Source organism: Cervus canadensis, chromosome 16 (genome assembly GCF_019320065.1).
Source record: "Cervus canadensis isolate Bull #8, Minnesota chromosome 16, ASM1932006v1, whole genome shotgun sequence".
Lineage (NCBI taxonomy): Eukaryota > Metazoa > Chordata > Mammalia > Artiodactyla > Cervidae > Cervus > Cervus canadensis.
Window position 1 is genome coordinate 56,732,585 of NC_057401.1, and position 21,129 is coordinate 56,753,713.

The window sequence follows — 21,129 nt, forward strand, 5'->3', positions numbered from 1 at the left end:
CCCCAACTCTGTTCTCAAAAAGAAAGCACCCCCAAAACAGGAAACAAACTCAGGCCGGGGCCCCAGCAGACACACCAGGGCCTTGCCTCTGGGCCCGAGCAGAGGCGCGGGTAGCTGGCCCCGTGCAGATGCCCAAGGCCCCAGGCAAGACCCCGCACCAATGGCTCCCGCCCACTGGCCGGGGGCAATCTGCAGACCCCCGCCCCCCCAGCCACAAGGGCACCTGGACGGGGCACTCACTGGGGCTCGTGGCAGCGGGCTCCGGGCCCAGCACAGCGCGGGCCGCCGTGGACGGGGGAGCGGCCATGGATGGGGCAGCCAGGGCGTCTCATTCCTGGGCTGGTCCCACCGCAGCGCAGCTTATCTGCACAGACCAGGCCTGGCTCTCGGGGGAGCGCCCGCTTCTCATAAAAGAAAGGTGTTAACCCTTCATGCCCTGCTCTCTCTGCAGGCAGCACTGCCCTAGGCCCCCGAGCAGGCAGCCCACGGCGGCCGCCAGCCGCAGACCGCAAGGCCCCAGGCCCAGCTGCCATGCCGGGGCGCTGTCCACTCCCGCCAGGCCCCAGACCTGGCCTGGCCTCACTCTCACGGGCCCCAGGGTGGCGGGAGGCTCTTCCCTCTTCAGCCCAAAGGCAGGGGCTGCAGAGACGACAGTCCACACTCACCGCCGGACAGCAGCCCCTGCCCTGCGGCCTCACGCGTGTGCGGCCGGGGATGGAGGTCCCGGGTGGCTGGCCAGTGACACACGTCCACCCACAGCCTGTGGCTCCGATCCCCACCCCGAGCCCGACCACAGGCCCTGGGAAGGTACCCCCGCCCGAGGCCGCCATCCCCCTGCGCAGCAGTGCAGGCCGACCCAGAGGTCACCCGGCCAGGCACCAGGACCTGCTGGGGTCGGCTCAAGACTGCGGCCACTGGGCAGAGCCCCATCCCCACAGACAGGTTCTCTGGGGGCAGGAAGCGGAGGGCAGCCCCTCACCCACGGTGTCCAGCCTGACAGACACCTCTGGCCACCCCGGCTGCCGCTGCACAACCTGAGATGCCCTGAACTGCAGCAGATCAAGACCCTGGGGACTGCAGCCCTGACGAGGCCACGAGCAGCCCAGCCCCCGCCAGCCCAGCGAGACTCCCCCACCCCCCCTCCACCAGGCAGAGCTTACCAGCCCACCGCCCGCCTCCACACAGGAGAAGTGGTGTGCTAAGTCGCTCATATCCGACTCCTTGCAACCCTGTGGACCCTAGCCTGCCAGGCCCCGCCATCCACGGGATTCTCCAGGCAGGAACACTGGAGTGGGCTGCCACTTCCTCCTCCAGGGGACCTTCCCCCGGGATGGAACCTGCACCTGCGTCTCCTGTGTTTCCTGCACTGCAGGCTGGTCCTTTACCACGGAAACTCCCTGGTGGCTCAGAGAGTAAAGAATCTGCCTCCAACGTGGGAGACCTGGGTTCAGTCCCCGCGTCGGGAAGATCCCCTGGAGGAGGCATGGCAACCAACTCCAGTGTTCTTGCCTGGAGAATCCTGTGGACAGAGGAGCCTGGCGGGCTACAGTCCATGGGGTCCCAAAGAGTCGGACACAACACAGCAACTTCACTTTCTTTTCTATCTTTCCTTTACCACTAGTGCCACCTGGGAAGCCCAAAGCAGTGGACCTTTAGAGTCAATTACTCGAATACCCTGATAATCCCCGTGGCTGCTGGTCCCCTTGAATCCCAGGGTGAGAAGGGGACCCCGCTCTCCAACAAGACTCGGGGCACCGCCAACCAGGCCTCCCGTGCTGGGGCAGCAGTGCATTCCTTCAGCCCAGCCCGCTGCGGGGCAGGGGCAGTGAGCAGGCCTGGCTCACTGGGCACAGCGGCCCCTCCACGCACACGCCCCGCTGGCCTCTGGGCCCTGATTCCCTGGGGGAGCCCGTGGAGCACACAGCGCCTCTCTGCCCAGGACTGCCAGGGACCCACACACCCGGCAGTGCTCCAGCCAGCGCCCCAGACCCACACAGACACGCAGAGACACACAGACACACAGACAGACACACAGAGACACGCACACAGACACGTACAGACCCACATAGACACGCAGAGACACACAGACACACAGATACACAGAGACACACACAGAGACACGCACACAGACATGCACAGACACGCAGAGACACACAAGATATACAGACACGCAGAGACACAGACACAAAGAGACACACACAGACACACAGACATGCACACACACACAAACACACAGAGACACGCAGAGACACACACAGACACACACAGAGACACGCAGAGACACACACAGACACACACAGAGACACACAGACACACACACAGACACGCAGACATGCACACACACACAACCACAGAGACACGCAGAGACACACATAGACATGCACAGACACACAGAGACACACGCACAGACACATGCACAGACACACAGGGACACACAGACACGCACACACACACAAACACACAGAGACACACGCACACGCACAGACACACAGAGACACACGCACATGCACACACACAGACACAGACAAACATACATGGACACACCCAGACACAGACACAGACACACACAGCATCGACCCCGACAGGACGTGCCGCCCGCTGTATCCAGCCGCCTCTCCGTGGAATCCCCCTGGGTCAGCTCAGTGTCCCGTGGCTTCAGGCCCTGAGTCACTGCCCTGAGGTGCTGGTCTTAGGCCAGGATCCCCCGCCCCCACCCAGGGGCTGCATCCCAGGGAGCTGAATTTCTGGAGGGCAGACTGCTGGTCTGTATAGGTGTCGGACAGCCCGCATCCCTCTGGTCTGCTCAGGCGCCAGGCCCAGCACAGATACATGCGCCCCCATCACCGGAGGAAGCCACACACACAGAGGCCTGTCTGCAGGGCCAGCCACTCCCGGTTGGAGGCCACAGCCCACCTTCAAGGGAGGCAGGTGGGTGCTGGCTTCCCCTGGACAGAGCCGCTCCCAAGGCAGGGGGCCTGCAGCTAGGAGGCGCCGGGCGGGACCGTCAAGGGGCCGGGCAGCCCTGCTCGTTGTGCGGGCGGGGCCGAGGGCCGCGGCTCCCTGCCGGCGCAGAAGCGTCCCCTTGAGACGCCACCCTGACACCCAGCGGCTCATGAAGCTCCAGTCCCCCCTTGCACCCTAAATCACAAGCTGGTTCCTACAGCCACCGTCCCCCAAGACGGCGCAGAGACGCCCTGCTCACTCACTGACGTCCCTGGACCAAGACTGACCAGGGTGGATACTCCACAACCTTCACGGAACAAACTGCAGCTGCTGAAAACTAATGCCTAGCGGCCCCGGGCCCGCCCAGCCCCCAGGGGGGCTGCTGTCAGAGACAGACCCGCGGGAGTATCTCTCACACCCAGACTCAGGCGGCCAGCACCACTAGTGTCCACAGCTCCGACATCCACCCAGCACAGCATCGAGATCGGGGGTTCGGGGGCATTCCAGAGGAAAGACCCCAGGGTGGGGTCTAAGGCTCCTCACAGGACTCGAGGGCACGTGAGCAGAGAACACATTCAGATCCGGGCACAGGCGTCTCAGCGGGGCCAGCATGGCCCACGGGGGACGGCCACCCCCAGGAGGCAGCACCTCCAGCTGTCTGACCGGACACAGACACCCCAGCACACGTGACCTGGCCCCGGGGACCTCCACGCCGAGGCTCACACACGCCTGCAAACACGCACACACGCAGGTCTGCGGGGCTCAGCAGGGAAACTTGGAACGCTTCTCCCAGCTGCCAAGAAAAGGACCCGTGGCCTGGAGGTGGCCCCAGAGCCTCAACGGGCATGGGGAAGCCAGGCCACAGGCTGCCCGCTCTGTGAGCATCCAGGCCTGGGCCGTCCTGCGCCTTTAAAGATGGAATCCGGCCCTCCCGCCCCCTCTGTCCAGCTTCACGACTCTCCCGAGTCAGCCCAGACCGCCCACAGAGATTCCCACGGCGGGGGTGCCGGACACGGGCCGGGGTCAGCCCTTCCTGCTCAGCGTCCGCAGCCCTTCCTTCCTGGAGCCCCATGACGGGGCAACGCCGACGCCTGACCCGCGGGACAGACCCCACAGGCTCGCCCCAGGCCCCTGCGGCCGTACTCACGTCCGTCGCCCAGCGCCCCCACTCCGCGCTCTGGCTGGCCCAGGGCAGCCCCTCGAGAACCACGGCCACACTGGGCAACGGGCAGCACAGAGCCCAGAACCCTGCAGTCCCAGCGGGACCCAAGATGATGCCCCCAGGGCTTCCGGGGCCGGCTCCGCAGAGGTCAAGGAAGCCCCCAGGTGACCCTCAGGGCCTGAGCCGCAGAGCAGGAAATCACAGGAAAGGCATCCAAAGAGGAAGCGCCAGCGAGGAAGGGGAAGTGAGAGCAGAGCCGGGGAAGCGGACGGTCTGGGGGGAGCCGGGCGGGACCCCCTGTGCAGGGGCTGGCGGGGTCCGGCGACCACCCTGGGGGCGCACACAACACCTTCCCAACACTGGACACCCCCCCACTGCCCGCAGGCCTCCCCCCAGCTCTAAAGCCCAGGCCTGCCAACCCGATTCAAGCCAAGGTCAGAACAGCAGTGGCAGTGCAAGGTCAAGACTCGGGTGTCGGCCACCGCACCCCGATGGAGGCCTGGGCCTCGCACGGCCAGGAAGCGGGCCCTGGCTTTGCACGCTGACCACAGGGCCCCACGCGGGCCTGGCCCGGAGCGCAGGGGAGCGCAGGCAGCTGGGCGGCCTCTGTGTGTCACGGGCTTGCGCGCCAGGCCTGCGGGCTCAGGCCAGGCAGATTCCGAGTCAGCCAAGAAGGCTGCGGCAGTGAGCCCCGCCCGTCCCCCTCCTGGGGGCAGCCCGCCCCCGGCCCTCACCCTGGGGTTGCACGCCTATTTCCAGCCTACTCCAGCTCGGGAGGGCCTCCCTGAGCTTGTCTCACCAGCAGCATCAGGAGGCCCACCCGGAAAGCCAGGTGCCTCCCAGGGGGTTCAAGGGCCAGCCACAGAGTCGGGAGGGAGCTTCAGTGACCCTGTGAGTAGGCATGGCCCTGAGCTGGGCCGGGGGGCAAGGACCCCGCACACGGGTCTGCAGAGGGGCTCCACGGAAGGGCCCCTCAACAAGCAGGACGAGCGCTGCTTCCCAGCCGCCCCATCACAGTGACAATGCCTTGGCTATCACAGGGCCTCTCTGGGCACCGCTGTGGTCAGCTTCAGGCAGACTCCGAAAGGCAACACGCCTTCCTGTGACCTCTCGGGGGCTCTGCCCAGGGAACCAAGACCTCCACTGCCATTTCTCTGAGGCAACGCGAGCGAAGGACACCGAAGTCCCAGGTTCAGTTCCGTGCCAGCTCATTCAAGTGCCAGGGTCAACTCAGAGCCCGGAGGGCTTGTCGACAGGCACACGAGATGCCCACACGTGGCGTTTGCCGGGGCCCCTGCCTCTGAACACACAAGCAAATGGGATTCTAGACAAGCCCAAGACAGGGGCTGAAGTGGGCTTGGGGCAGAGAAAGCAGGAGCCTCAGACGGAGGGCGGGCGGGGGGCTCGCGGCCCCCCTGCAGCCACATCCAGCTCTGCAGACAGCCACTGAGGCCCGCCCGAGAAGGGGCCAGCTGGTGGGGGGGTGGGGAGGAGGGAGGGTTGCCTCCCTGGGGGGCGGTAAGGGTCCCCTGAGGACCCGATGGCTCCTGGGGGCCAGGGAGGCCGCCGGCCCACTAGCTGGAGCCGCAGTGGGGAAGGCTGGGCTCGGGGACTCTACCTGCAAGTCCCATCTGCTTTCCACAGGCAGCTGGCTGGAGCCCTGCCCAGTCCCACAGCTCTGGGCAGAGGAAAGCAGGCGGACCCCAAAGAAGGGCCAGGACCCTGCGGACCGGGATGGCGCACAGCCCCAGGGAGGGCCCGGTCTCTCGTCCTGGAGGCAGCTCTGAAGGACCTGTCGCCTGCCTTGGCATCACTGTCTTTCCTGCCTGGTCACCTGCTCCCCAATGCTGCAGGGACCCCAACTTCAACAGGGCCCTGAGCCTGGACATGAAGCAGCGCCCTCAGGTGACCCACCCACCAGCCCTAGGGAAGTTGCGGCCTGGAGCCAGGTGATGGAGAAGCAGGCCGGGATCCGGGGATCCCCGCCCCCCCCACCTCCGCCAAGAGGAAGTGAAAGTGCCAGAAACCTCTGGGTTCCAGAAGCACAGGGGCAGGAGGACCCGGTCTGAGCAAGCTCTGTGGCGGGTGGAGGAGGCCTTTCCCCGCCCGGCAGGGACCTGCTGTCCTTCCAGCCCAGGACCCCACAGGGCAGTGGGCTGGTCCTCCCGGCAGCTTATCTGCCTGGCGGCCCTTTGCCCCAGAGCAAGCGGAGCGCAGTGGAGCAGAGGCGGCCGGGAAGGAAGCAGGCAGGCACTCCGCCCCTCTCGGCCTCTCCGGGGGTGGAGGTCACAGCAGGTCACCCGGGGGGCCTGGGGACGCTCTCGGAGAGGCCCTCCTCCGTCTCCATAGCTACCCAGGGCGTCTCGCACCTCCCCCACGACCCCACCCCGAGTTGGGGAAAGGTGCTTCCTGGGTCCCGGGGCGGCGGGGGGGAGGGACATGAGCCCACCGCCCCTGAAGCCTTCGCCCTGCGCCCCCACCACGAAGCTCCGGGAGGGGGCCGCGGCAGGCAGGAGACGGGGCGACGAGAGGGCAACCGCAGGGGCAGGCAAAGTGGTGGGAACTAGCGAGGAGTAAGAGGCACCGGCGAGGCCCGGGAGGGGGCGGAGAGCAGCCCCACAGCCCTTCTGGGCGCGCCGTCCGCCTCTCCGCCCCGCGGCCGCCCCCTCCTCCCAAGACGCCCTCCCCTCCGGCCCCGGCCTCCCCCACCGGCCCGCTGCCCCGCGCAGCCGGGCCTCCGCCTTTGTCCCGCGGGCAGGTGCGGCCGTGCTCACCCAGGCTCGGGCAGTCGGGCTCGCCGCCCTCGGGCGGGCCTGGCGCCTCGCTCGGCTCCGCCGCCTCCTCCTGGCCGCCGTCCGCCCGCGCCTCCACGGGCACCACGGTGAAGTTGGTGGGCATGGCGAGCCCGGAGCTCCGGCCACTCTGCACTCCCCGCTCGGCTCCGCGCGCTCGGGCGCGGCTCCGCCCGCTCCCGCCGACGCGGCCGGACCAGGGCGCAGGGGCGGGGTCCGCGCGGCCCGCCCCCGGCCCGCCCGCCCCACGTGACCGCACCTGCCGGCCCGCCGGCCCGGGCGAAGTTTGTGCGCCCGGACAGCGCCGGGCGCCCTCCGCTGAGAACCCCGTCCCCGGCCCGCGCGCTGGGGGCCGCCGCGGCCTCCGGACCCCCGGCCGGCCCCGCCCCAGCGGCTGACTTTCGGTTCCGGCGCTGCCCGCTTTGCCAATGTCCAGCGCAGGCCTCTGCCCACTTAGCGCCCTCACTGCCAGCCCGCTGCCCGCAGCTGGACCCCTTCCGGCCTCACTGTCCCCTCACCCGAGAGGGCGACTGCCCACCCCTCGCGTCTCCCCTCCCCCCTGCCTGACTCACCCAGAGCTCGGTTTAGGGAAGCGCTTCCCCAGCGAGCAGAGGGGGGACACAAGCCGGACGCAGATCGCCAGGCGCTCTGCCACCGGACCCCCGCCCACCGGGGACCCCAGGCCCATCCCTGCCGCCTCAGGGAGCCCGCCCTGCCCCACCTTGTGGTCTGGTCTGGGGAGGCCCCTGGGAAAGGGAAGCTGCAGCATGGAAGGCACAGGTGGGCCTCCAGACCCCGGGTGTCACCTGCCAGGTGGCCTCCAAGCACCCTGGAGTCTCTTAAAGACACAGGAAATCTGGCAACGGCCAAAAGTCCATCGAAGAGAAATGAGTTCAAAGAGTTTCAGCAGCTGGGTGCAGTGGGTCACCCCAAAAACGTTTTTACAAAAATGAGGTGAAACGTAGGTGGTGTGGGCAGCGAGGTCAGGGCACTGTAATGGGTCAAGCAGGCCCAAATCCTGTTTGAAAAGGCCTGGCGTTTCTCCTGGCCTCGGGCAGGAAAGTGAAAGTGTTAGTTGATCTGTCTTGTCTGACTTTGCTATGGACCTTATGGGATTCTCCCGGCAAGAATATCGGAGTGGGTTGCTGTGTCCTCGTCCAGGGGGCCTTCTGACCCAGGGGTTGAACCTGGTCTCCTGCACTGCAGGCGGACTGTTTACTGAGGCCTGGGGTTGCTACAGGCTGTAGGCAGGAGGCTTTATCTTGATCTCTGTTCAGGGATCTGGCTGTGCATTCCCTGCCTTGGGTTCTTGTCAACAACCAAACCGCAGAGAGCCAGGCCCAGAAAAGCCGATCCCCATGGAAGACAAAAGAAGCAGTGAGGCGGTCTAGACTCCCAGCCCAGCCCCGGCTTGCTGGGCCCACGGGGAAGGCTCCCACCCCTACCCGGCACCAGCCTTCTGAGGAGGGGGTGCAGCTGACCTGCCTGTGTGGAGGGGGCTCTGCAGGCCTGTGGAAGGGGCCGGCGTGTCAGACAGCAAAGGTCGGCCTTTTTCAGTGTCAACTGGCTTCCAAATGCACTTCCTCATTCCTCTCTGTTCCCTAGGAACAGAGTCCCTACTGGGACAATACTGTCAGCCAGTCTGCCCCTGAAACTAGGCAAACATTCAGTTACAATGAGGCCCCCAAACACAAAGGCCGTAACTCCTCGAGGTGGCCTTCGAAGTATTTAGCGATCGAGGAGGAGAGGACTCACCATGAAAAAGGCAGGCCGAGGCTCGCTCAAGCTCTGGGCTGTGGATGGTGCTGGGTGACTGTCCACCCTCCTGCAGGTTGGGGAGGGTCCCCAGACATTCTCTGGGAAGGGCCAGTTCCCTGGGGAAAATGACACCACAGTTGTGGGGCTGAGGGGTGGGGGGCACAGACCCTCTCCTGTCACCTATGAGGACCCCGCCCACCGTGGCTCAGAGAGGGGTCGCCCCTGCCCTGGGCCTGGGACAGCCCCCCCGCCACAGACATAAGCCAGCCCGGAGAGAGCGGCAAACCCAAGGGCTGACCCCAGCCCCTGCCAGAGACCTCTGGCCTCAGTGTCCTCATCTGCAACACGAGGGGTAGACCTCCTGGCAAGCTCCCAGGGCCACCACGAGCTGAGACCCACCTGGGCTGTGAGGAGGCTGGCGGCCCGCCTGCCCTCGGGGCCCTGCCAATAAAACCTCCCCCAACCCGCGCCCACAGGCGGCAGTAACTCGGGGTGGCAGTCGGCGCTGAGTCTGCAGAAGCCTCTGTGGGTGACCCTGCATCCAGCCCCCCACCCCACGCTGTGACCCCAAGTCCAGGCCCCCACCCGGGGGCTCCCCCTTGGGGACCCAAGTCCCGCCCACTCAGGAGCCCTGCAGTTTGAAGCCAGGCCGCCAGCCCGGGCCCCATCTGGCTCTGGGTCCCGTGGAACAATGCCTGGCTCCTGAATCACACCGTTGCCACCTAAAGAGCAAACAGAACCCAGCCCTCTTTCCTTCCAGGTGAAAGGGCTGGGGGGGGGGGGTGGTGCGGCGGGCGAGGACGGCGCGGGGGCACACGTGGGTCCTTGCACTTTCCTGTCGGTTTGGGGTTTTCTCAAACTAAGATCGTTTTATAGCTCTCGGTAAATAAATTTCCTTTTTTCACTATATGTAAAAGAAACAAACGTCAAGGACCTACTTATATAGTGCAGGGACCTCTGCTCAGCGTCTTGTAATACACTATAATGGAAAAAATCTGAGAAAGAATGTGTGTGTGTAACTGAATCACTTTGTTGGACACCTGAAACCAACACAACTTTGTAAGTCAGCTAGATGTCAAGTGAAACAACAGAACAGACAAGAGAAGTGCCTCATTTCCAAGGGGCCCGCGGTATCTTGGACGCTGTCTCCACGGCCTCGGTGCCCCCCGGGGAGACCCGGCCCCGCCTGTCCCAGCTGAGGACATCCTCTGCCTGCTGGCTGAGTGGCCGGCTCATCCTGGTGCCTGGGTGTCCCCTCGGCCTCCAGGAGCAGGGCGCACACAGCAGTGGGCGGCACCTCCCTGCAAAGTCCCTGTCGGGTGGTGCTAAAGACCAGCAGACCCCCGAGACCTGGCGGGGCGGAGGAAAGGAAACGACATTAAAACAACACGCGGGTTAGCAAGCCCAGGGCCTGAGCGCTGGAGGGCTGGGAGCCAGTCGCAGGGCAGACAGACGGTCCAGGAGACCCCACGGAGCCGGCGGCGCGTCTCACTCCCCACCACCCAAGGCTGGGGGGCCCTCACGCCGGCGGGCATTACCCTCCTCGCCCGTATTGTGACTTCACCCCCAGCACTTCCGAGTTAGAACAGCCGAGGGCTTCCCACTTCCTTTAAAGTCCCAGACCATCCTGCCCTCTAGCTCCACAGTAGCCTCTTTTCAACGAATCTTGAACAAACGTTCACTGTCAGCTCTGGGAACAGTCCTCACTGGCCCTGGCCAGGGTGGGACACGGGCGGGGTAGGGGGAACAGGGCCTCAGGTTTCCGGTTCCTGCCCGAGTTCCACCAGGAGGACCCAGAGCCCCTGATGAGAAAGCGGCGTCCCCACCCTGAGAAAGTTGGCCCTGTAATCTGAGGACTTTGCAAAGAGCTTTCCAAAACCTGCAGAGAAGGGACGGGGGTGGCGAAGAGAAACACTGGACCTGGCTGGGCCCAGCCAGATTCTTGGCCTTCGGCCTGCAGGACGTTCGGATGACTAGACAAGCTCAGCCGCCAGCCAGAGCTGAGGAAGGCCGCTCTGGGCGTGACAGACCCTGAGACGGGGGTCGCCCCGCCAGGAGAGAGAGAGTGGGACCAGGCAGGCCACGGCCCCACCCAGGGGGCTGAACTGAGCTGAAACCCCGACAAGGCTGGCTGTTTCTGGGGGTTGTTCCAGTGGGTTTATCGGGAAGAGGGTCAGGGCCCAGATCTGCGGGGGGACAGGGAGAGAGGGGCCCAGCTGCTCAGAATGCTCTCAGAGGGGGCGCCCAGCCCTGCCCGCTGGGGGGAGGGCCCCGGGAGGGCGGGGTCGTGCGTGACACCGGGTCCAGCAGGCTGGCCCCGGCACTTTTGTGAAACCAGATCTGGCCTGTGAGACCCTCCCTGGGAAAGCACAGACGCTCGTCTGGACCTCAGACCGCACACGGAGCTAAGACGTCCCAGGCAAGCTCGAAGAAGTCCTCCCCTGATCCACAGGATGCTCCAAGTCTCACCACGACGCTGAGGGACGCACCTCTGACAACATGGTGCTTTTCAAGCAGCGGACCCGGGGGTGCAGAGGCCAGTCCTGCAGTCACTGCGGGCCCCGCCCAACCCTGTCCCGGGGCCACAGAGGGGCCTGGAAGCCCAGGGCCCTCATCGCCCTGACCCCGACCCCCTGAGGGCCGTCAGCCCCACAGGGACCCTGGGAGCCCTCGGCCACGCGTGTGTGTGACGCCGTCTCCCGTCCACCCCGTCCATGTGCTCCCGTCTCATCTCACCCTTGGCCAAGCGCCCAGCGGCCAGGCTGCCGAGAGCAGAGGTGACGCTCAGGGCCCTGGGCTTGCAGCCCAGTCTCACACCCACCCTGCCCACCTCTGCCGACTCCGGGGCAGCCCCCAGCCCCCTGCACTCCCACCCAGCCCCAGCCCAGGCCCTGGATGGCTCAGGGCGAGGGCAGGGCACGGCTGCCCCCGTTGGACTTCCCGGGGGGTTCCCGGGTGGGCTGGCACCAGGAGTGTCAGCTTCAAACTGCGGAGCCCCTGACCTCCCTTCAGGCCCAGCGGCTCCCCTCTGCTGCTCCGTCCCCCACCCCGGCCTGGCCCCATGCGGGTGGTCCCCAACCCTGCAGTCCTCCCAAAGGCCGTCGGGTTCCATGCGCCGCACTGGGGTCCCCTGGGGACCTTTCTGTTGACGCGGTGACCAAGCTCCCCTCTCACCCCTCAGAGTGCTGTGGGCTCCCCCAGGGCTGCGGGAAGCCCAGCCACTCGGCAGGCTCCCAGGACACCCCGTGGGGCGGCTCCGGGGCTCACCATCAGGGAGGCCCCAGGCCTGCAGCCTGAGCTCAGGGCCGCAAAACGCAGGCGTACTGAATCGTGTCTGACTCTGTGCGACCCCATGGATTTGCAGCCCGCCAGGCTCCTCTGTCCACAGGATTCTCCAGGCCAGAATACTGGAGTGGGCTGCCATGCCCGCCTCCAGGGTCTTCCCAACTCGGGGATCTCACCCACGTCTGCTGTGTCTCCTGCGCTGCCCAGCAGGTTCTTTACCACGGAGCCTCCTGGGAAGGCCGCGCAGGAGTGGAGGCTAGGGACTCCGTCGTGACCTGGGACGCTCACCAGACACTAGGTGGTCATGGGGACAGTGACCACTTCTGCGCCTCAAAGACACAGCTGGGGCAGGAGAGTGGGTGCAGAGCCCACGGCAGCCGCGGGCTGGGCAGCCAACCCAGGCCTGTGCGGACCCTGGAAGGACCTCCCGGCAGAAGGGCGGGTGCCCAGCACCGAGGGCGGGCCCCGGGCGGGCGACGGTGGGGCACGGGGCTCCCCGACGGGTGGGTCTGCAAACTGGGCTCTGTCACCACCCAGCAATTCCACAGAACTGCGTGGGCCCAGAGACGCCCCAGGTGTTCCCAGCGGCAGGTCGGCCCACGGCAAGCAACGCACGAGCCCGCTAATAGCAACAGGCAAATGGGGAGCGGGTCCTTGCGGTGGGCTGTACAAGCTGAGGAGGCCAGAGGAGGCTGCGCCATCCTGCCCGCGTGACGCCCCGGGAAGGAAGATCGGCACCCAGCATGGACCGCGGCCGGGACAGCGCCTCCTTGAGCTGGACCGGGCTGCATGGGGCTCCAGGCGTGGACTGGGGTGAGCAGCCCTCACTGGAGAAAGACCACCAGACTCTGCCATCTGAGCCACCAGGGAAGCCCCAGCTGGGCGGGGCTCCCACAATACCCTCCCGTGTCCACATTAGCTCGTGGTTAAGCAGCCCCTATCACCACCTCCTTGGAAGGAAAGTTACGACCAACCCAGACAGCGGATTAAAAAGCAGAGACATTACTTTGTCAACAAAGGTCCGTCTGGTCAAGGCTATGTTTTTTCCAGTGGTCATGTATGGATGTGAGAGTTGGACTATAAAGAAAGCTGAGTGCCGAAGAATTAATGCTTTTGAACTGTGGTGTTGGAGAAGACTCTTGAGAGTCCCTTGGACTGCAAGGAGATCCAACCAGTCCATCCTAAAGGAGATCAGTCCTGGGTGTTCATTGGAAGGACTGATGCTGAAGCTGAAACTCCAATACTTTGGCCACCTCATGCGAAGAGCTGACTCATTTGAAAAGACCCTGATGCTGGGAGGGATTGGGGGCAGGAGGAGAAGGGGATGACAGAGGATGAGATGGCTGGATGGCATCTCTGACTCAATGGATATGAGTTAGGGTAAACTCCGGGAGTTGGTGATGGACAGGGAGGCCTGGCGTGCTGCGGTTCATGGGGTCACACAGAGTCGGACACGACGGAGGGCCTGAGCTGAACTGAACTGCCACCTCCATATCTGGGACTTTGTCATACTGCAAAACTGAAACTTGTCTCCCTTAAACATCAACTCCCCACCCCCCAGCCCCGCCCCAGGGACCCACCGCCCTAGACTCTGTGAGTCTGACCCTCCAGGCCCTCATGGGAGAGGCTCCACCTCCGTGGATCTGACCATCTGGGCCTTTACACCGGGACTCGCTCAGTGCCTCTCCTTCCCTGAGAGCAGATCATCGAGAGCCTTCCATTCTGGAGCCTGTATCAGAAGGCCATTTTTTTTTTTTTTTAAATAATACTTATCTATTTATTTAGCTGCTCTGGGTCTTAGCTGCAGCATGTTGGATCTAGTTCTCTGATGAGGGATCAAACCCAGGCCCTCAGGACTGGGAGCTTGGAGTCTCAGTCACTAAATCACCAGGGAAGTCTCAGACGTCCTTCCTTTGAAGGTGGAATCCCACTCCATGGTCTGAATGGCCCGCGCTGTGTTCATCCATCACCATCGATGGACGCCTGGGTTCCTTGCTCACTCACTTTCCTCCGTGCTCCCCTGTACAGAGGCGTGGGGAATGCTTTCCAGGGTCTGTATCAAGCAAGAAACACGAGCATTTAAACTATACTCCTTGTGGGTGAGGAGTCACACAGAGGTGCACACACGTGCACACCTCCCCCCCGCCCCCGCCGGGAGGAGACAGGAGGCATCTCAGTGGCCGACTCTGCCCGACAGACAGGGGTACTGACTCTCCGTGGGACAGTTCTCTGGACCTGCTACGTCTGCTGACATGTGCCAGCCTAGTGGAGACAAAAATACTTCACAATCTTTTAAATGAAACAGCTGCTGCAGTCCGCAGATAAGCGGGCCACCCTCGAGTGCCCAGGGCGCTGATTTCTGCCCTATTATTACCCACAGCGCAGATAGCGAGACCAGGACCTGCCCCAAGGTCAGGCGCCCCGTCCCGGGCCCCCGGAGAGGCCTGCAGCCGGGCGGGGGGCCGCAAGCGGCTCCGGCTGAGATCCTGGGCGCGAACCTCTGAGGGACACCTGTGTGTATCACGGGGGGCGGGGACACACACAGGCCTGGCTGTGGCCAGTTCTGCTGAACATTCCCCACACGGGCTGGGCCGTCACCCCGAGTTTTAAACTTCAGATCTGCTTTGGCAAATTGGACCAAACACACCTCTCTTCTTGGCTTTCTTTGATTCCGTGAGGAGAGAGACAAGGGAAGTGCGTTTGATGGACAGTCTGTGGGTTGGACAGCTATCTCTCGGCTTAGGGACCTCACTCAAGCCTTAAACACTGGGCTCCAGTCACGTGAGCGCGGAGAAGGCTGTGCTGGCGCGTACGTCCCGCCTCTGTCGACAGAGAACGGCTTTTTGTATAAAAGCTGCAAGCCATTAATTTCTATTTTCTCAGGGCAATGAGTTAAAAATACATTTTAAAAATAAGCTCTGATTGCCGCTGAAGTTTGCCAAGGTCACACGGGCCTCTCAGAATCCACCAGCTCAGGCTGTGCCCCAACACAAGAGCCAGGTCCTTCAAGAGACCAGCTAGGCCGGTCAGACCCTGTGATGTGAGGGAACGCCGAGCCCAGAGGAAAACAAAACCCAGGGCCAGACCGTCTGATTGCTACTCTCGGCTCCCCGAGGAGAAAAGGGATGCATGTCAGGAAAGCAGAACCAGGAAAGCCACGTGACTTCAGCTTGGGAGGGGTCACAGGAGGGGCCAGAGCAGAGGGAACAGGGTCACAAGAGGAGCCTGGCCGGAGGGGACAGGGTCACGGGAGGGGCCAGACCAGAGGGGAGGGGGTCACGGGAGGGGTCAGACCAGAGGGGAGGGGGTCAAGGGAGGGGCCAGGCCAGAGGGGAGGGGGTCACGGGAGGCGTCAGGCCAGAGGGGAGGGGGTCACGGGAGGGGCCAGGCCAGAGGGGAGGGGGCCAGGCCGGAGGGGATGGGGTCCCGGGAGGGGCCAGGCTGGAGGGGCCAGGGTCCCGGGAGGGGCCAGACCAGAGGGGAGGGGGCCAGGCCAGAGGGGAGGGGGTCCCGGGAGGGGCCAGACCGGAGGGGACTGGGTCACAGTAGGGGCAAGGCCAGAGCGGACGGGAAGAGTATTTCAGGCACTCAAGGACAGCAGCTCCTCCGGTTCCCACGCCAGCATGGACGGGCATCAAAAATGAAAGCCGCACACGCCCCAGTGTTCACTGCAGCACGGCTCACAGCAGCCAGACACGGAAACAAATCAAGTGTCTGTCAACAGAAGAATGGATAAAGATGTGGCCCGTAATAGAACGGAATATTGCTCAGCCATAAAAGCAGAAGAAATAATGCCATTTGCAGCGACAGGGACAGACCTAGAGACGACCACAGTGAGCGGAGTAAGTCAGATGCAGGAAACACATCGCTCACACGTGAGTCTAAAAAAAGACACAAGTGAACTTATTCACAGAACAGAAACAGACGCCCCCCAACAAAGAAACAGACTGATGGCTACCAGAAGGGAAAGGGGGAGGGGCACATTAGGAGCTGAGGATTAACAGACACACACTAGGGAATAACCGCAACAGCGCCCGGCAGTCACCATCTCGGGGAAAGTCACAGCCTGGTGGGTGGGGTGGAACTGACGCGATTGAGCCGCGAGGACACAAAGGATGTCGGCTGGCGTTACACTCACAGACGCCAGGGACACCTGCTTCCAAGGCCTGCATTATTCCTCTGCCCCGAAACCGGGCGATTCAGAGGCAAAGACGCCGACTGTCGGCAGAGGTCGGGGACCTGGGCTGTGCCCTGTCACCCAAGCCCAGGGCACAGGACTCTGCGGGCGGGGCTCAGCCCACGGGGTGGGGGTGACGTGCTCGCTGGGGCAGCCCAGGGCATGGGACTCTGCTCTCCCCTGAAAAACCCAAGAAGCTTCTAGTGTTACCTGACAACTTCCTTTCTGGATGTGATTCAGAAAACAGGGTGAAAGTCACTCAAAAGTGCACCAGCTTTTGTGATTCAGAAAACCGGGTGAAAGTCACTCAAAAGTGCGCCAGCTTGGTTTACAGGACTCGCGTGTCATGCCTCTTTGCTGCCCCACCGAGGTGGCCAATTCAGCAGCTCTGGAACCCGGCAGGGCCCCCGGGCGAGGCTGACTGCGGGAGGTGCCCCCTTGCCGAGCACCAGGGTGGGGGCCGGGGGAGCTTCACAGGATAGGAGAGTGGGGTGGGGGGGAGAGGGAGGCAGGGAGGCCTCAGCTCAGGGCTCCCACACCCAGGAGCAGACACGCCCGGCCCTAAACCTGCCAGCCTTCTGCCTCGTGCCCCCAAGTCAGGTGGGAGGAGAGGAGAACCTCCACTCGCCCCGAAGCTGCAGCCTCGGACACATGTGGACCTCGGCCACGAGAGGCCCCTGGGGAGGCCAGGGAGGCAGAGGACAAGGGCCACCAGGATGACGGGGGCGGGGACAGGAGGGGGCACATGGCCCAGCCTCGGGGGGGGGGGCACAGCTCAGAAGGACCCCGAACCAAGGGGGGCCCCCAGGCTAGTCTGATGGGGGCAGCCAAGGGGGCCTGAGGGCGGGCGTCACAGAACCAGCAGGAATCTGTCCAGGGACGGTGGTCTAGGGGGCAGGGCAGGGGCAGGGCACTGAGGTGGAAGTGGGGGAGACGTCCCGAGCTGAGCGGGGGCCAGCCGGATGGGAGAGGGTGTGGGCGTGACAGTGCGCGGCAGGGTTGGAACCTGCTGGAACACCTCTGCCTCCTGGCCAGATCTGAGAGGAACCTGGATGAGCGGCAGAGCCTGGCACGCTAGGCAGAGGCCCAGGAGGCCCACGGACAAGGCAGCTCCCCCTGGGGACACGGGCCGGATGCAGAGCTGGGGCAGCAGGACCGGGTCCAGCCTGGGGGCCCGTCAGCGTCCTCCCTGCCCCTACTGGCCATGTTACTTGCCCGACAGTCACTGGGAGGCCCCAGGGCCTGGACGCTGCCCTCCAGCACCACGGACCCACTGGAGGACTGAAGAGGAGGCCCGTGCTGGCCCCACACGTGGACGGTTCTGGAAACTCCCCTCCTGTCTCGCCAGCCCCAGGACACACATCAGGCTCCAGCACAGGGGAGCTTTGAGGACCCGGTGCTCAGCGACGTGCGTGAGTCCCGGGAGGACAGACCCTGCAGGACTCGCTCACACAGGGGCCCAGAGGAGTCAGGCTCCTGGGACTGGGGGCGGGGAGTCGGTGTTCATGGGGACAGCGCTCCAGCCTCACAGGACGAGGAGTCACACGGAGGGTGGTGTGACAGGGCTGTGTGCCAAGAACGTTTCGGGTGGTAAAAGCTGGGTTGCGTGCATCTCAGCACAAACAGGAAGCAAGCCTCGTACACAGCGGCAGGAAGGGGTCGGGTCTGCTGGGTGAGGAGCCCGCGTGTGGCCACGGGGGCCGCGGGAACCCGGCGCACGGACAGAGGCACACGCATGTTACCAGCAGGCCCTGTGAGCGCAAACCTCAGTCCCCCTGCAGGGGGGGGGTCGCCGGAGTCCAGGTTCCAGCTTGAGCGGCCAGAAACCCAGCCCCCCCACCCCCCGCATCTGGACCTGCCCCGGGGCGGGGCGCCAGGCCGAGCAGGGCCCATTAGCTCAGCCGAGGGGCTGTGAGCATCTCAGCTCACAACGTGCTGCCCGGGGGGACAGGACAGGGCACACAGGTGGTCAAGAGCAGGGCCCAGTGGGGCCTGGGGGACCCTGGTAGCCAGGCAGGACGCAAGCACGTCTGGAACGGCCACGGGAGCCACCGCAAGGGGCATCAAGTGTGCCTGGCAGGCAGGCAGAGAAGGGAGGCCACAGCACCCGCAGCCGGGCGGTGGGGGGGCTCCTGCAGCCCCCAACTCAGGGCCAGGCCACAGCTGAGAGCCCAGGCCCAGCAGGCTGTCCCAGCCCTCAGCCTGCTCCCTGGCGGCCTCCCCAGAGGGTCCCTGCCCCCAGGCAGGTTGGGCGGTGGCAGGAGGGGTTGTACCCAGGCTCCTGATCCCCAGCTGGCCACCCCCAGGAGGCCCAGTCTCCCCCACACAGTCCTCTCACTGCTGATGCAGCCCATCCTGTGGGAGGCCAGCCTCCTCCGCTCAGGACGTTCCCATCCAATCCCTCCTGAGGCCCTGCCTGTCAGACCAGGGCCAGCACAGCCCCCACAGACACACGGACACACAGACGTACAGATACAGACGCACGGACACGCAGACACGCAGATACAGACACACGGACACACAGACGTACAGATACAGACGCACGGACACGCAGATACAGACACACAGACATGCAGATACAGACGCACGGACACACATGGACACAGAGACAGACATGCCTACACAGACACGCACACACACACGGACACACAGAGAGACCTGCAGACACAGACAGACACACATGCACACAGAAACACGCACCGACCTCCCACGTGGACACACGCGCATGCGCAGATACACGACACCCCACAGACGCAGACACCCCCCCACCCCGCCGTGATCCAGGCCTCGCTCTTGCCTCCCCACGGGGGTGCCCGGCGCCGGGCTGGTCTCCGCTCCCCGCAGACATCCTCCCTGGGCCTCTGCCACCCAGGGCAGGGAGACGGCAGGGTGGGGTGGGGTGGGCAGGCCAAGCGTCACAGGGACATCGGGGCAGGGCTGCACCCCTGGGGCAGGTGGGGGCCTGGGGCGGCCAGGAAGGGGCCTGGCGGGAACAGCCCAGCAGCCCAGCCCCCACCCCACCCTGGGAGGGCGAGGGCAAAGGGCACTTGCGTCTGCGGGGGGTGTTCCCTCCACTTCGTGAACCTGCAGGGGAAGGAAGAATCCCTCTCCAGGTCACAGGCCTCCCCTGGAGGCGGATGGTCCGGCCGTGGCCGTGGCCGTGGCCATGACTGTGACCCTGACTGGCTGGTGAAGGCAGCCCCTCACGCCCCCCGGGGCCTGTCTAGGCACGGAGCTGACGGCAGCTGTGGCTCCCGACTCCGCATCGGCAGGGGTTTCCTTGGAACAGAACCACAGCCCCAGTCACGAGGAGGCCTGGGACCTGGGCGACATCAGCTCAGAGTGAAAGAGAGGCTGGCGCGGGCCGTCCAGCAAGCCCACGGGCGGGCGGGCCCTCCAGGCTGGCGGCCGGCCTGGGTCCGCTGCTCTCTGTTTGGCGGGTCTCCCACGGGGGCTGACGCCCTAGGCCCAGGCATTGCCCTGCAGGTCGTGGCCCGGCGCCTGCAGCCGTGGGGACTTTGCTCTGGACTAAGTGCCACCCAGCAGGGCCAGCGACTGTCCCCGGGTCCCCACGAGCTTCCACCCTCCCCGGGGCCACCTGGAGCTCACGCTGCCTCTACCTCGGGGCTGTCTGTGGGGGCACGTGCTCTCCTCCAGAAACCTGAAAACAAGCCCACGACTGAAACATTCCGGTCCCGTTCTACGTGGAGCCCCATCACTGGCGGGGAGACCCCGAGGGCAGGGCGGCCAGCCCACAGGCGACCACAGATGCTTGGCCCACGACCTCTGCCACTGCCAGCCCAGAAGCCAAACCACAACTCAGCAGCGACGGGCCTGGTGGTCAGTGATGCACCTTCCAGCTCAGGACCAACCACAGGGGCCCGGGGCTCCTCCCGCCAGCCTGGGGGACGCCCCCTCCCAGCCCTCCCAGCCCCCTCGGTTTCCCTGGCTGCAGCACCCCCTCAGCTGGGATGCCCCCTCCCCTCCCCACACCCCCAAGTGAGTGCCCCGGCGGGGCCGACCCCCTTATCCCCGGAGGTCCTCACTCCTCTGCACAGCAAGGCCTCTGTGCCAAGGCCCCTCTTCCTGCCAGCGGCCCTTGCAGCCAAGCCCCGCCTCCCGCCCCCATCCTTTGAGAGCATCCTCAGGACCCCCAGGCAGGGGCAGGGAGAGACGGCCGGGCCCCAAGATCTGAGTTGTGGCCCCTGTGCCTGAACCAGGACCCCCCACACAGTAGGCAGCCCCGTCCTCGCCACATTTCTGAGACCAGCAGCATCCCCCACCCCGCACAGCACCCACCCTGCCTTTAGGTTGGGACGATCCCCAGGTTGAGGCTTGTGAAGTCCAGGCAGACACAGCTCCGGGGAGAAGCCGGCCACCGTTCTCCGCGTGGTGGCCCCGTGGTGCTGGGCACCTCTGCCGCCTCAGCCAGTCTGAGGGCCTCCTGCCATCCTTGCCCACCTTGCTTGTGTCCCCTGGCCCTGCCTGACCCGTTTGGATCTTCGGTGACCCCTCCCGGCCTCTGGAGCCAGTGAAGTTGCCCCCAGGTTCAGTTCAGTCGCTGAGTCGTGTCCGCCTCTTTGCAACCCCATGGACTGCAGCGCGCCAGGCCTCCCTGTCCATCAACAGCTCCTGAACATGTGGGGCCCCTCGAGGACTGCAAGCTGCAGTGGGGCCACTCTCTCATGGGGGGTTTGCTTCATTTGAGGGCCTTCAAGAGGGGGCTCTCCTATCACCAGCCCCCGGCCCCATGGGAGCAGGGGTGGTGGTGCGGGGGGAGCCCAGCTGCTCACAGGCCACATTCTGCCGTCAGATCTGCTCTGGGTGGCAGGTCCCAATTCAGGTCCCCATTTCCGCGGGCTCCTCAGTCACCCCTCAGCCCACAGCAGGACACAGCCATCCCCTCCGGTGAGCCCAGGTCTCCTTCTCCTCCTGGGGTGAGCAGACTGGGGGGGGCGGGGTCCCCGGAGATGGAGAACCAGGTTCTAGTGACAGAAGAGGAGCCGTTTGGG

At 64.8% G+C, this 21,129-nt stretch overlaps 1 protein-coding gene across 6 annotated transcripts in view; it reads right to left on the reverse strand.

Annotated features, from left to right (window-relative positions):
- Positions 1–21,129, reverse strand: part of SLC12A7 (solute carrier family 12 member 7) — a 60,374-nt gene that overhangs the window by 29,104 nt on the left and 10,141 nt on the right. For 2 of the 6 annotated variants that reach the window (XM_043488727.1, XM_043488726.1), the window contains exons 1-2: positions 9,055–9,338; positions 8,653–8,771 (exon numbers count right to left, since the gene is read on the reverse strand). The exons of 1 other annotated variant lie outside the window; for it this stretch is intronic. In XM_043488727.1, coding sequence (XP_043344662.1) covers positions 8,653–8,771; positions 9,055–9,323 — 388 coding nt within the window. In that variant the 5' untranslated portion in view covers positions 9,324–9,338. Of the gene's footprint in view, positions 1–6,879; positions 7,089–8,652; positions 8,772–9,054; positions 9,339–13,944; positions 13,994–21,129 lie in introns of those variants that run through there. 3 more of the 6 variants (XM_043488728.1, XM_043488730.1, XM_043488731.1) reach the window with 3 other exon arrangements.